This window comes from Procambarus clarkii, chromosome 22 (assembly GCF_040958095.1).
Source record: "Procambarus clarkii isolate CNS0578487 chromosome 22, FALCON_Pclarkii_2.0, whole genome shotgun sequence".
Classification (NCBI taxonomy): domain Eukaryota; kingdom Metazoa; phylum Arthropoda; class Malacostraca; order Decapoda; family Cambaridae; genus Procambarus; species Procambarus clarkii.
In genome coordinates this window covers 37369584-37385553 of record NC_091171.1, presented here as the reverse complement: position 1 = coordinate 37385553, position 15970 = coordinate 37369584, and the positions used below count along the sequence as shown (strand labels likewise).

At 45.1% G+C, this 15970-nt stretch overlaps 1 protein-coding gene across 1 annotated transcript; it reads right to left on the bottom strand.

Annotated features, from left to right (window-relative positions):
- Nucleotides 1-13585: 13585 nt before the first annotated feature.
- Nucleotides 13586-15700, bottom strand: LOC138367523 (fap1 adhesin-like). Its single transcript, XM_069329207.1, has one exon. The coding sequence runs from the start codon at nucleotides 15698-15700 to the stop codon at nucleotides 13586-13588; it is 2115 nt and encodes a 704-aa protein (XP_069185308.1).
- Between the last annotated feature and the right edge of the window lie 270 nt (nucleotides 15701-15970).

Genomic DNA, 15970 nt, shown 5'->3' with positions numbered 1-15970 from the left:
TCTATATGACTTTTTGTACTATCTGCACTTTTATCTCTCATAAAGCTCTAGTTGTGGAGTGAGGGGTTATGTTTGAGCGCATCCCTCTTGGTGCCCTCCCGTACTGAGCACGAAAACACCCGTACTGAGCACCGTACATAGCACAACTCCTGTGCAGGGTACAAGTACCTCCTTACATATTCCTACGGCTCCCTGCTGGTCCAACTTCCACTGATATCCTCCTTTTTCCTGTTATCTCTAACTTTACCTGAGGTGCGGCAGCTAAGTTTAACTCACAGGAGTCGTTGTATAGCGATTCCAAACTTAGATGAGTGAGCAGCGCGATGCCTGTTAAAGTATTCTGGAAAGCTTATCTGGGGGCCAGGTATTATTTACTCAGAGGATCCGCTTGTCAATTATTGTGATGCTGTTAGAGACTTGAAAGTCAGAGCACTCACATTATTACTATGAGTGAATATGGTCGTCTTGATGCCTGGTTGAAAGTCAAGTTAATCACCAGGAATGTTGGTGTGGGTGTGAACTCTGACAGCTTGAGACTGTACTCGATCGCTGTCAGCTTAATGGTGAAAGGAGGAAAAAGAGGAATCTTGGGAGTCCATCTTTCTGCCCTCACTGCTGTCTTATATCAGGCACTCACGTCCACACCTGCACTTGAAGATATCATTCGCAAATGAATTATATTCTTTGGTCAGGAGTTTATCTCCCATCTAAGAAGCTGAATTCTGGTTTGTCAGGTATACTCACTGGTCTCTGGCCTCTCCCACTGGTTAGGACATACAACTTATGTATGAGTGTTGTATACAGGGAGAGCTTCATACAAGGACTCAGCAGGGAGGCCCTCCGCTGGATATATGGGATTTTTGAAGGAACTATTGTCACAAAGAGACATTTAGAGTTCTATTGAAGTCGCGGCGATGATGTATGAAGTGTGTGTGTGTGTGTGTGTGTTGGGAGTCATATAGAGCCGGGAGAGTCTGAGAGCTTGTTGATGAATGAGGCTGAGGGTGTGAGCAGTGTTATGTATTCTCATAATCCTATTTTTTTTTATATTTAAATGGTAAACCACATTTTATTTTCCCCGCTTCAAGTTTGGGATCACCTTCAAATTGTAAGCAAAATGTTACCCGCTTCAAGCCAAAATGTAAAGGGTGATTTAGACCGCCGTTGTACACCTGTTTAGTCCAGCAAGTATTTGTAACGACTTGTCCCAGTGGTTACGACCAGAGTTTCCGATACTGAATTTACACGTTAGTGTCTGGGAATGTGTCCACTCCCATGCCTGCTTCTCTCTCTCTCTCTCTCTCTCTCTCTCTCTCTCTCTCTCTCTCTCTCTCTCTCTCTCTCTCTCTCTCTCTCTCTCTCTCTCTCTCTCTCACTGATGAATGTTTGTCAGTGTATGTCTACATCATTCTCTGTTTCCTGTCTGTCTGGGACTCCCTTACGTAGTCCATGCAGTATCTTAACGTTTGGAACTCAGCGTGTCCGCTGTCAGAGTAGTGTGTGGACCCTTTGGAAGACAGGTATGGCCACCCATGAGGAAATAGTTGACAAATAGTGTCTTTCCGAGCTCTCGAGAGCCTCCCGAGCTCTTAAGAGCCTCCCTGAGCTCTCCAGACCCTTATATGCGTTGCTGAGCAGCTGAGGCACTTGACGTACCAAGCCTGGGCTCGAAGGTAAAGGAAAGGATCGAAAATGCAAATGGCATGAAAGACTGCATTCCACCAATGATAATTTTAAGTGAGTTAAATCAGCACACATATGATGACTTTAACCATTGGAGTATTGTAGCTTATGCCATTCAATACGACGATTTAAACCCTTGAGTACATGAAATTGGGTCCTTGAGTATATGAAATTTGGTCTTTGAGTGCTTGAAATTGGGTCCTTGAGTACAACGGGTATAGCAATTGAGTACATTGACTTAACCCTTTGAAAAACGAAAAGGGTTTACAATCTCAGTGCAGGAAAGTGATTGGCAGAACATTGCTGATTGTCTCCTGATCCCCGCGAGCTGACACACAGATTGCCAACGCTGCGTGATGACGTGATTTACATATATAAACACGTTTATATATGATTGTTTATATATGTTTTACATATATATAAACACGTGCACAAGTGGATCAGCTGTGTCTCGTAAATAAACAACATTGATGATCACCTGTTTATGTAAGCCAAGAGACATTCAACCGCCTGATACGTCAACAAACATCTCAGAGATGGCTATAATCAGCTGAGACGTTTGTTGACGTAAATCAGCTGATCGCCTGTCTCTAGAGGTGTCATAAACAGCTGATCACATTCTGCTGCCATTACAAGACACGGTAGATTCCCCGCGAGAGGGAACGACCAGGCCACGAGAGGGAACGACCAGGCCGCGAGAGGAAGAACGCCCAGGCCGCGAGAGGAAGAACGCCCAGGCCGCGAGAGGAAGAACGCCCAGGCCGCGAGAGGAAGAACGACCAGGTCGCGAGAGGAAGAACGCCCAGGCCGCGAGAGGAAGAACGCCCAGGCCGCGAGAGGAAGAACGCCCAGGCCGCGAGAGGAAGAACGACCAGGCCGCGATGCGTGCCAAGAGACCGCTTGTGGCGGGCGGCCACCTGATTTATGTCAACAAAAAACGGAGTGGTGGGCAGGGTGAACTATGCCAGCAAGAGCCAGCATTCTATCGGTCGTGACCAGCGATGCATTACCAAGCCAGAAATCGTATGTTAATGTGAGAGCGTGTTTGTGTAATCCACCCCCCCCCCCCTCACCCACGTGTGTGCTTTTGGAGGTTGAACTTTAGTTCCTGGGTTCCATCTTTTACTAGACTTTTTAACACGTTGCCGAAAGTTTTAGTGTTGTGTTATAAGTACATTGAATCCATGCAGGGGAAAGACTTCACTACCTGATTCAGTCAACGTGTTTTCTGCTCTGATAGTGAAGGTCTAAGAGTTCCTTATCTAAACTAAGAGATAATTAGAGATAATTAGAATCCTTATCTAATATGCCTCTTCCTATTTCTTATCCCATGTAACGTGAGATTGAGTTTCTTTAGTATTTCTCCTCTTTATCATTTCCCTTTCTTGATCTAGAACGTTATTCTTTGGAGGAAAATTGGCAATATTTCCATATGATAAAGTCTGCAGGAGACGCGGATTGTCAAGTCAAGCCGTTGGTACGGTCAAAAATTTGACTCGTGAACTGAACGGAAAAAAAAAGAAAAATGAATCGAATAGTTGAATTGCCCGGAGCGTAATAATTGGGATACCTGCAGGGATCCTACTTTTACTAAACCGAGCTGGTCACGACTTTTGGTGTTGGGTCATGACTGACTGTGTAATATTTTAGCTTTTTATCACCTGCCCTCAACCATTCCATCCCCTCATCCCATCCCACACACACACACACACACACACACACACACACACACACACACACACACACACACACACACACACACACACACACACACACACATGCAGCCCCAGCATGGAGTCCATATCTAGTCAAGGATAAGACTAAACTGGAAAAGGTTCAAAGGTTTTCCACCAGACTAGTACCCGAGCTGAGACGTATGAGCTACGAGGAGAGACTACGGGAATTAAACCTCACTTCGCTGGAAGACAGAAGAGTTAGGGGGGACATGATCACCACATTCAAGATTCTGAAGGGGATTGATAGGGTAGATAAAGACAGTCTATTTAACACAAGGGGAACACGCACAAGGGGACACAGGTGGAAACTGAGTGCCCAAATGAGCCACAGAGATATTAGAAAGAACTTTTTTAGTGTCAGAGTGGTTGACAAATGGAATGCATTAGGGGGTGATGTGGTGGAGGCTGACTCCATACACAGTTTCAAGTGTAGATATGACAGAGCCCGATAGGCTCAGGAATCTGTACACCTGTTGATTGACGGTTGAGAGGCGGGACCAAAGAGCCAGAGCTCAACCCCCGCAAACACAACTAGGTGAGTACAACTAGGTGAGTACACACACACACACGCACACAAACACAAACACAAACGCACACACTTCTCTGACGGAGAAGATTGTGAGAAAACACCTAGTAACGCATCTGGAGAGAAGGGACTTCGTGTCAACCCATCAACATGGGTTCAGGGAGGGTAAATCTTGCCTTACAGGCTTAATAGAATTCTACGATCAGGTGACAAAGATTAAGCAAGAAAGAGAAGGATGGGCGCACTACATCTTGTTTGGATTGTCGGAAAGCCTTTGACACAGTACCCCATAAAAGGTTGATGCATAAACTGGAGAAACAGACAGGAGTAACTGGAAGGGCGCTCCAGTGGATAAGGGAGTACCTAAACAATAGGAAGCAGAGAGTTACAGTGAGAGGTGAGACCTCAGATTGGCGTGAAGTCACCAGTGGAGTCCCACAGGGCTCCGTACTCGGACTGATATACGTAAATGATCTCCCAGCGGGCATAGACTCATTCCTCTCAATGTTTGCTGACGACGCCAAAATTATGAGAAGGATTAAGACAGAGGAGGACCTTGAACCTTCAAGAAGACCTGGACAAGCTGCAGGAATGGTCGAACTAATGGTTGTTAGAGTTTAACCCAAGCAAATGAATTGTAATGAAGATAGGTGTAGGGAGCAGGAGGCCAGATACAAGGTACCACTTGGAAGATGAAATCCTTCAAGAGTCTGAGAGAGAGAAAGACCGGGGGGTTGATATCACGCCAGACCTGTCCCCTGAAGCTCATACCAAGAGGATACCATCAGCGGCATATGCTTGGTTGGCTAACATAGGAACGGCCTTTTGAAACTTGTGTAAGGAATCTTTCAGAACATTGTATACCACATATGTCAGACCAATCCTGGAGTATGCGGCTCCAGCATGGCGTCCATAATTAGTCAATCATAAGACTAAACTGGAAAAGGTTCAAAGGTTTGCCACCAGACTAGTACCCGAACTGAGGGGGTATGGGCTACGATGAGAGACTAAGGGAATTAATCCTCACGTCACTGGGAGACAGAAGAGTTAGAGGGGACATGATCACCGCATACAAGATTCTCAGAGGAATTGACAGAGTATTTAATACAAGGAGGCACACGCACTAGGGGACACAGGTGGAAATTGAGTTTCCAAATGAGCCATAGAGACGTTAGAAAGAATTTTTTCAGCGTCAGAGTAGTAGACAAATGGAATGCATTAGGCAGTGATGTAGTGGGGGCTGACTCCATACACAGCTTCAGGTGTAGATATGATAGAGCCCAGTAGGCTCAGGAATCTGTACATTGGTTGATTGACAGTTGAGAGGCGGGACCAAAGAGCCAGAGCTCAACCCACGCAAGCACAACTAGGTAAGTACAATTAGGTAAGTACACTCACACACACACACACACACACACACACACACACACACAAGCTGCAGAAAGATTCATTCCAACATTAAGGGTAAAAAGTTGGAGGGAATATAAGCGCCCATGTTTCTTTCAACAGACAAAGCCACGCAACAGGCCAAGCAGGAGGGAGTGGAACAGATACAGGGGCCAGAAGACACCCGGTATAGACGGGCGAGAGCTACAAACGAATACATAAATATAAGAGTATGAGGAAAAAGCTGTGAAAACAAATTGCATTCAAAGCAAAGAAGGAACCAAAGTTACTAGTCAAATACGAAGAAAAATAATGGCAAATAACCAAGAGACTAGATTATGCAATTGCGAGAGAGGAGGTCTGAAGAAGGACTGAAAGAACTAGACCTGATGAAGTTCGAGAAAAGAAGAGAGACATGATATAGAGGAAGAGAGAGAGAGACATGATATAGAGGAAGAGAGAGAGAGACATGATATAGAGGAAGAGAGAGAGAGACATGATATAGAGGAAGAGAGAGAGAGACATGATATAGAGGAAGAGAGAGAGAGACATGATATAGAGGAAGAGAGAGAGAGACATGATATAGAGGAAGAGAGAGAGAGACATGATATAGAGGAAGAGAGAGAGAGACATGATATAGAGGAAGAGAGAGAGAGAGACATGATATAGAGGAAGAGAGAGAGAGACATGATATAGAGGAAGAGAGAGAGACATGATATAGAGGAAGAGAGAGAGAGACATGATATAGAGGAAGAGAGAGAGACATGATATAGAGGAAGAGAGAGAGAGACATGATATAGAGGAAGAGAGAGAGAGAGACATGATATAGAGGAAGAGAGAGAGACATGATATAGAGGAAGAGAGAGAGAGACATGATATAGAGGAAGAGAGAGAGAGAGACATGATATAGAGGAATTGTCAGGGATGGAAAAAGACATTCAAAATGAATACAGTGGGGCAAGAAGGCATGGGTGGAATCTTGAGACTTGCGTCAGTCATAAAGATACAAGAAAGCTATCTTTTTTTTAACGTAAGATTAGTGGGAAATTGGAATGAACTAAAGGGGGGGGGGGGGTGGTAGGTTGTAGAAGCAAACTCTATTCATGATTTAAAAGGATATGATAGAAGAACGGTGCAGTAATCATTACATTAAATAACCAGCGGATTGAAAGGCGGGGTCCAAGAGCTAATATTCGATCATATAGGCACAAACAGGTTAGCGCGCGCACACACACACACCACACACACTCACACACACACACACACACACACACACACACACACCACACACACTCACACACACACACACACACACACACACACAAAAAAAAAAAAAAAAAAAAAAGTAGTTAGTAAACAGTTGATTGACAGTTGAGAGGCGGGCCGAAAGAGCAAAGCTCAACCCCCGTAAAAACACAACTAGTAAACACACACACACACACACACACACACACACACACACACACACACACACACACACACACACACACACACACACACACACACACACACACATTGTTGATTGACGGTTGAGAGGCGGGACCAAAGAGCCAGAGCTCAACCCCCGCAAACACAACTAGGTGAGTACTAGGTGAATACACATACACATGCCAGGCTGGCCAACATACGAACGGCATTCAGAAACTTGTGTAAAGAATCATTCAGAACTTTGTATACCACATATGTCAGGCCAATCCTGGAGTATGCAGCCCCAGCATGGAGTCCATATCTAGTCAAGGATAAGACTAAACTGGAAAAGGTTCAAAGGTTTGCCACCAGACTAGTACCCGAGCTGAGAGGTATGAGCTACGAGGAGAGACTACGGGAATTAAACCTCACTTCGCTGGAAGACAGAAGAGTTAGGGGGGACATGATCACCACATTCAAGATTCTGAAGGGGATTGATAGGGTAGATAAAGACAGTCTATTTAACACAAGGGGAACACGCACAAGGGGACACAGGTGGAAACTGAGTGCCCAAATGAGCCACAGAGATATTAGAAAGAACTTTTTTAGTGTCAGAGTGGTTGACAAATGGAATGCATTAGGAAGTGATGTGGTGGAGGCTGACTCCATACACAGTTTCAAGTGTAGATATGACAGAGCCCGATAGGCTCATGAATCTGTACACCTGTTGATTGACGGTTGAGAGGCGGGACCAAAGAGCCAGAGCTCAACCCCCGCAAACACAACTAGGTGAGTACAACTAGGTGACTAGGTGAGTACACACACACACACACACACACACACACACACATTGTTGATTGACGGTTCAGAGGCGGGACCAAAGAGCCAGAGCTCAACCCCCGCAAACACAACTAGGTGAGTACTAGGTGAATACACACACACACACACACACACACACACACACACACACACACACACACACACACACACACACACACACACACACACACACACACACACATTGTTGATTGACGGTTGAGAGGCGGGACCAAAGAGCCAAAGCTTAACCCCCGCAAGCACAATTAGGTGAGTACAATTAGATGAGTACACACACACACACAACGGGGGTTGAGCTCTGGCTCTTTTGTCCCGCTTCTCAACTGTCAATCAACAGGTGTACAGGTTCCTGAGCCTATCGGGCTCTATCATATCTACACTTGAAACTGTGTATGGAGTCAGCCTCCACCACAACACTTCCTAATGCATTCCATTTGTCAACCACTCTGACACTAAAAAAAGTTCTTTCTAATATCTCTGTGGCTCATTTGGGCACTCAGTTTCCACCTGTGTCCCCTTGTACGTGTTCCCCTTGTGTTAAATAGACTGTCTTTATCTACCCTATCAATTGTCTTGAGAATCTTGAATGTGGTGATCATGTCCCCCTCTAACTCTTCTGTCTTCCCACGAAGTGAGGTTTAATTCCCGTAGTCTCTCCTCGTAGCTCATACCTCTCAGCTCGGGTACTAGTCTGGTGGCAAACCTTTGAGCCTTTTCCAGTTTAGTCTTATATCTTGACTAGATATGGACTCCATGCTGGAGCCGCATACTCCAGGATTGGTCTGACATATGTGGTATATAATGTTCTGAAAGATTCCTTGCACAAGTTTCTAAAGGCCGTTCTTATGTTAGCCAACCTGGCATATGCCGCTGATGTTATCCTCTTGATATGAGCTTCAGGGGGCAGGTCTGGCGTGATATCAACCCCCAGGTCTTTCTCTCTCTCTGACTCTTGAAGTATTTCCTCCCAAATGATATCTTGTATCTGGTCTCCTGCTCCCAACACCTATCTTCATTACATTACATTTGCTTGGGTTAAACTCTAACAACCATTTGTTCGACCATTCCTGCAGCTTGTCCAGGTCTTCTTGAAGCCTCAAGCTGTCCTCCTCTGTCTTAATCCTTCTCATAATTTTGGCGTTGTCAGAAAACATTGAGAGGAATGAGTCTATGTCCGCTGGGAGATCATTTACGTATATCAGAAACAGGATAGGTCCAAGCACAGAGCCCTGTGGGACTCCACTGGTGACTTCACGCCAATCTGAGGTCTCACCTCTCACTGTAACTCTCTGCTTCCTATTGCTTAGATACTCCCTTTTCCACTGGAGCGCCCTACCAGTTACTCCTGTCTGTCTCTCCAGGTGTGTGTGTGTGGGAAAAAACAAATTGTAACAATTGAGTGATTGACAGTTGAGAGGCGGGCCGAAAGAGCAGAGCTCAAACCCCGCAAGCACAACTAGGTGAACACACACACACACACACACACACACACACACACACACACACCTTCCTTACCTGTGTAAGGAATCAATCAGAACCTTGTATACCACATATGTAAGACCAATCCTGGAGTATGCGGCCCCAGCATGGAGCCCGTACCTTGTCAAGCACAATACAAGCTGGAAAAAGTTCAAAGGTATGCCACTAGGCTAGTCCCAGAACTAAGAGGCATGAGTTATGAGGAAAGGCTGCGTGAGATGCACCTCACGACACTGGAAGACAGAAGAGTAAGGGGAGACGTGATCATTACCTACAAAATTCTCAGAGGAATTAAGAGGGTAGATAAAGATAAACTAGTTTAACACAGGTGGGACGCGAACAAGGGGACACAGACACAGGTGGAAACTTAGTACCCACATGAGCCACAGAGACGTTAGAAAGAACTTTCTCAGTGTCAGAGTAGTTAACAGATGGAATGCATTAGGCAGTGATGTGGTGGAGGCTGACTCCAAACACAGTTTCAAATGTAGATATGATAGAGCCCAATAGGCTCAGGAATCTGTACACCAGTTGATTGACGGTTGAGAGGCGGGACCAAAGAGCCGAAGCTCAGTCCCCGCATGCACAACTAGGCGAGTACACATGTCAGAAAGAACATTCTCAGTGTCAAAGCCGCCAGGAAGTGAAACACGATAGACGTAAAACTCGTTGAAACAAATACGATTCAAATTTTTAAATGTGAACACGATAAAGGCGTGAGTAATGAGTCATTACATTAATCTGAGAACGTTGGGGAAGGCGGGGCCCAGGAGCCTAGCTCGACCCTATAAGCACCTCTAGGTGAGTATACAAACATTTTGAACGTCAGAATAGTTCAACTATAACGCACAAGGTTCAACGAGACGGGGCATGAAGAACAGGGGCCAGATTCACGAAAACACTAACGAACCTGTACATCTTTTCTCAATCATTGGCGACTTTGTTTCCACTTTTCAAACAGTTAATGAGCTCCGAAGCACCTGGAGGATGTTTATAACAATAACAACAGTTGGATGGGAAGTTTTCATGCTTGTAAACTGTTTAATAATTGTAACCAAAGCCGTCAAAGATTGGGGGAAAGATGTGCACGTTCGTAAGTGCTTGCGTAAGTGCTTTCGTGAATCTGGCCCCCTGGACCTCATTCCGAGGAGGAACCCCTCACATCTGCCTCCCTCCCTCCCTCCCCCCCCCAGGGGTCACAACCCCCCCCCCCCCCCCCGCGCCCTATGGCCCAAACCACTGACCAGGTGATGACGTCACTGTGACCTTTGACCCGGTCCTCGCCTTTCTATAAACAGTCACTTTCCTGACCTTTCGTTCGAGGTCGGGCCGTCAGGGACAACGCTGGATTAGTAACCCCCCCCCCCACCCCCACAAACAGTCCTCTTGATCTCCCTCCCCTCTCTTAGTTTATCTCTCTTGGTTTACCTCTCTAGTAGCTTACCTTTCTTAGTTTACCTCTCTTAATTTACCTCACTTAGTTTACCTCTTTTTTTGTTTAGTTTGCCTCTATTATAATTTCCTCTTTAGTTTACCTCTCTTAGGTGCTCTATAGCCTCCCCGGCTTGATGCCGTCTTTTGCTAATTACTTACCTCTCTTAGTTTACCTTACTTTCTCAATAATAAGCTTACCTCTTTTAGCTTTCACACTGTTTCAATTTTCCTCTTTGTCTCTCAGGTTACCTCTCAAAGTTTACCTCTCAAAGTTTACATATCTTAGTTTACATATCTTAGTTTACATCCCTATTAGTTTACTTCTCTTAGGAAATTATAGAAATGTTAATTGCACAAAATTATATAAATAATAATCACAGCAGAAATATTGAAAACAATAATAATAATATTATGATTTTTTTATTATTATTATTGTTATTAAGAATATAAAAATGAAGGACACTGCAGAAGGCCTATTGGTTCACAGGAGGCCGCTCCTCTTCAAGTCCACGCAAACTCGTCCATATGTATACGTCTAACCTACGCTTGAAACAATCAAGTGTTTCAATATCCATTGTTTCAGGTTCTGTTTTGTGTTGATATATTTAATATTAATATCCCCCCCCCCCTTGTTGAGCCCGTGCTCAGGGTAAAGGCGGGAGGGGGGGGGGGAAACCACGAGACACCAAACCAATTCTCACACCAATTGGATAGTTATATATAGACATATGTGATGATTTGAAAGCATATTACGGTTCCAATAATAGTTTACATGTAAATTGGCAAGGGAACCCTCGTCATAAATAGAGAATATTCTCAAGTTATGACTTTATTGTATTATAAGGCGTTGGTCTTTTTTTACAAAATTCTTCATATAGTTTCAAAGAAAATGAGTTAACCATAGATTTTATACATTTTAAACCAACGCCTTAGTAATAGTAGGCATCCATCAGTCTCAGGAAACTATGGAGTTGGGCTCTGGTTGTCGGTTTGGAGTGGCCTCTCCAGGGCACAAAGCCAGGGTAGGTTGATACGGAGGAGAAGCTGTTACCCAAGCAGCAGGTGTTCCCCTCTCCCCGGCGCCGAAAGTCTCCAATGGAAAGGCAAACGCCAATACGATTGGTTCCAGCGCCGTCGCAGGAACTTTGAGTTCCGGAGTTGACCTCGAAGTTGGTGAAAGAAGGCACAGGGACTCCAGACCCGGAGACCGCCGTGGTCGGGGCCGGAGAAGAACCGCCCCATCAAGGGCGTGAACGACCCCAGCCTCCTGAAGCAGAGCCTGGAGGGCCGCACGAGCCCCAGGAGGTGGACGGCCCGGTCCCGCACCTACGGGTTCCTGACAGAGATCGTCACAGACCCCTGTCACCCGAGGCCGGCCTCCTTCATAACCAAGCTGAAGGAAGAGTGATAATTAAAATTAATTATTAATTAATTATAATAATTGCTGTATTTGATAATTATCAATCTTCTTTCGCCTTTCTAGAGAATGTAAATGAAGCTTTTACAATTTCTCTTCACGTGGAAGGTTAATCATTTTCGGAATTAACTTGGTAATTTTTCTATTTGTTTAATAACTTCTTCCCGGGTGACCAGTATATATATATATATATATATATATATATATATATATATATATATATATATATATATATATATATATATATTTAAAACACTACTCATTTCTCTGTCATTATCAGTCATTTGACCTGTCGGAGTTTTAATGGACCTGTCTCTTCTGCACCTCATCTTTTGTTGCATACAAATGGAAACAAAACACTTTAGCATTTGTCTTTGCTTGCCTTGCTATACGAACTTGCTTTGCTTTGCTTTCCTTATTTAATTTAATTTTAATCATTTAATCATTTCATTTTAATAATTTAATCATTTCATTTTAATCATTTAATTTCATTTTAATCATTTCGCTTTGCTTTCCTTATTTAATTTGTTAACATTTCTGATTAGTTAGACAAATTGGTGTTCTAAACTGACTTCCCCATTTTTAATCCTTTTGTAAGAAGCTCTCTTGTTTACATGTAAAGTTATTTACACCCGTGGTTATCCATTTGGGCTCATTATTTGTCTACTATTTATTCATTATTGTTTATAATGTGCACTCCTCTCCTAAGCTTTGCTAAGAGTATATTTAAATAAGTTATTTATTTAATCTACATCGCTATCCTCTTGTTACGATAACCATCGCCAGGTTCACATCACGTCCCAAGCCCTAGCCCTTAGTCGTCCCTCGTTCACGTCTATCCACTCTATCCTTCCCAATTTAATTTCGTAGTCCATTAACATCAGATTTCAGAAAAATCTGGCCCCTTAACAGAATTTTCTCGTGCACGTTTATTTTTTGTAGATTTTATGCTAAATCTGTTTTCCTTGTGATCACTGTTCCCTAGTTCACTCCCTATTTCCTTGTGATCACTGTTCCCTAGTTCACTCCCTATTTCCTTGTGATCACTGTTCCCTAGTTCACTCCCTATTTCCTTGTGATCACTGTTCCCTAGTTCACTCCCTATTTCCTTGTGATCACTGTTCCCTAGTTCACTCCCTATTTCCTTGTGATCACTGTTCCCTAGTTCACTCCCTATTTCCTTGTGATCACTGTTCCCTAGTTCACTCCCTATTTCCTTGTGATCACTGTTCCCTAGCTCACTCCCTATTTCTATGTCATTAATCTATGTCGTTTTGTTAGCTAACACAAAATCTAACAAATATTATTCCCCCGTATTGTCTCCTTAATATGTTGTTTAAGGAAGTTATCATCAACTAATTCTACAAAATCTTCTAATCTAAACTCTAACAAAATTAAAAATAATAATAATAATGTAATATTATTTCTGCTAAATCACTGAATGTTGATGAAGCAACATTTGTACTCAAACACAGCACTTGAACCTTTGTTATATATTGATTAACTGTTACAAAGACAGACTGGTTGATGGAGGAACGGTCTGGTTGATGGAGGAACGGACTGGTTGATGGAGGAACGGACTGGTTGATGGAGGAACGGACTGGTTGATGGAGGAACTGACTGGTTGATGGAGGAACGGATTTGTTGATGGAGGAACGGTCTGGTTGATGGAGGAACGGACTAGTTGATGGAGGAACGGACTGGTTGATGGAGGAACGGATTTGTTGATGGAGAAACGGACTGGTTGATGGAGGAACGGTCTGGTTGATGGAGGAACGGACTAGTTGATGGAGGAACGGTCTGGTTGATGGAGGAACGGTCTGGTTGATGGAGGAACGGTCTGGTTGATGGAGGAACGGTCTGGTTGATGGAGGAACGGACTGGTTGATGGAGGAACGGACTGGTTGATGGAGGAACGGACTGGTTCATGGAGGAACGGTCTGGTTGATGGAGGAACGGACTTGTTGATGGAGGAACGGTCTGGTTGATGGAGGAACGGTCTGGTTGATGGAGGAACGGACTGGTTGATGGAGGAACGGACTGGTTCATGGAGGAACGGTCTGGTTGATGGAGGAACGGTCTGGTTGATGGAGGAACGGTCTGGTTGATGGAGGAACGGACTGGTTGATGGAGGAACGGTCTGGTTGATGGAGGAACGGTCTGGTTGATGGAGGAACGGTCTGGTTGATGGAGGAACGGTCTGGTTGATGGAGGAACTGACTGGTTGATGGAGGAACGGTCTAGTTGATGGAGGAACTGACTGGTTAATGGAGGAACGGACTGGTTGATGGAGGAACGGATTGGTTGATGGAGGAACGGACTGGTTGATGGAGGAACGGATTGGTTGATGGAGGAACGGTCTGGTTGATGGAGGAACGGATTGGTTGATGGAGGAACTGACTGGTTGATGGAGGAACTGACTGGTTGATGGAGGAATGGTCTGGTTGATGGAGGAACGGTCTGGTTGATGGAGGAACGGATTGGTTGATGGAGGAACGGACTGGTTGATGGAGGAACTGACTGGTTGATGGAGGAACTGACTGGTTGATGGAAGAACGGACTGGTTGATGGAGGAACTGACTGGTTGATGGAGGAACGGACTGGTTGATGGAGGAACGGATTGGTTGATGGAGGAACGGTCTGGTTGATGGAGGAACGGATTGGTTGATGGAGGAACGGACTGGTTGATGGAGGAACTGACTGGTTGATGGAGGAATGGTCTGGTTGATGGAGGAACGGATTGGTTGATGGAGGAACGGACTGGTTGATGGAGGAACGGACTAGTTGATGGAGGAACTGACTGGTTGATGGAGGAACGGACTGGTTGATGGAGGAACGGTCTGGTTGATGGAGGAACGGTCTGGTTGATGGAGGAACGGATTGGTTGATGGAGGAACGGACTGGTTGATGGAGGAACGGATTGGTTGATAGAGGAACGGACTGGTTGATGGAGGAACGGATTGGTTGATGGAGGAACGGACTGGTTGATGGAGGAACTGACTGGTTGATGGAGGAACGGTCTGGTTGATGGAGGAACGGTCTGGTTGATGGAGGAACGGTCTGGTTGATGGAGGAACGGTCTGGTTGATGGAGGAACGGACTGGTTGATGGAGAAACGGACTGGTTGATGGAGGAACTGACTGGTTGATGGAGGAACGGGCTGGTTGATGGAGGAACGGACTGGTTGATGGAGGAACGGGCTGGTTGATGGAGGAACGGTCTGGTTGATGGAGGAACGGACTGGTTGATGGAGGAACGGACTGGTTGATGGAGGAACGGACTGGTTGATGGAGGAACGGACTGGTTGATGGAGGAACGGTCTGGTTGATGGAGGAACGGTCTGGTTGATGGAGGAACGGTCTGGTTGATGGAGGAACGGACTGGTTGATGGAGGAACGGTCTGGTTGATGGAGGAACGGACTGGTTGATGGAGGAACGGATTGGTTGATGGAGGAACGGACTGGTTGATGGAGGAACGGACTGGTTGATGGAGGAACGGACTGGTTGATGGACAAACGGACTGGTTGATGGAGGAACGGTCTGGTTGATGGGGGAACGGACTGGTTGATGGAGGAACGGACTGGTTGATGGAGGAACGGACTGGTTGACGGAGGAACGGACTGGTTGATGGAGGAACGGACTGGTTGATGGAGGAACGGTCTGGTTGATGGAGGAACGGACTGGTTGATGGAGGAACGGATTGGTTGATGGAGGAACGGACTGGTAGATGGAGGAACGGACTGGTAGATGGAGGAACGGACTGGTTGATGGAGGAACGGACCTCCTCCTTCCCATAAACCACCTCCTCACGCACTCCTTCCCTCAAAATCCCTCCCACCACTCTTCCTCAAAGTCCAACAAAAAGTCCTACAAAAGTCCTACAAAAAGTCCTACATTCACACCCACATCGTTACAATATTGTTCCCTGAAAATAAATGATTTATTCCCTCCTCAAATTCCTACACTCCATTACCAGAAATACATTTTCCCTACAAAGTTGTCTTGGGGGAAAAAACAGAGAGGCAACATTTATGACCCCATAAGTTGAATATATTTAAGGCCAAC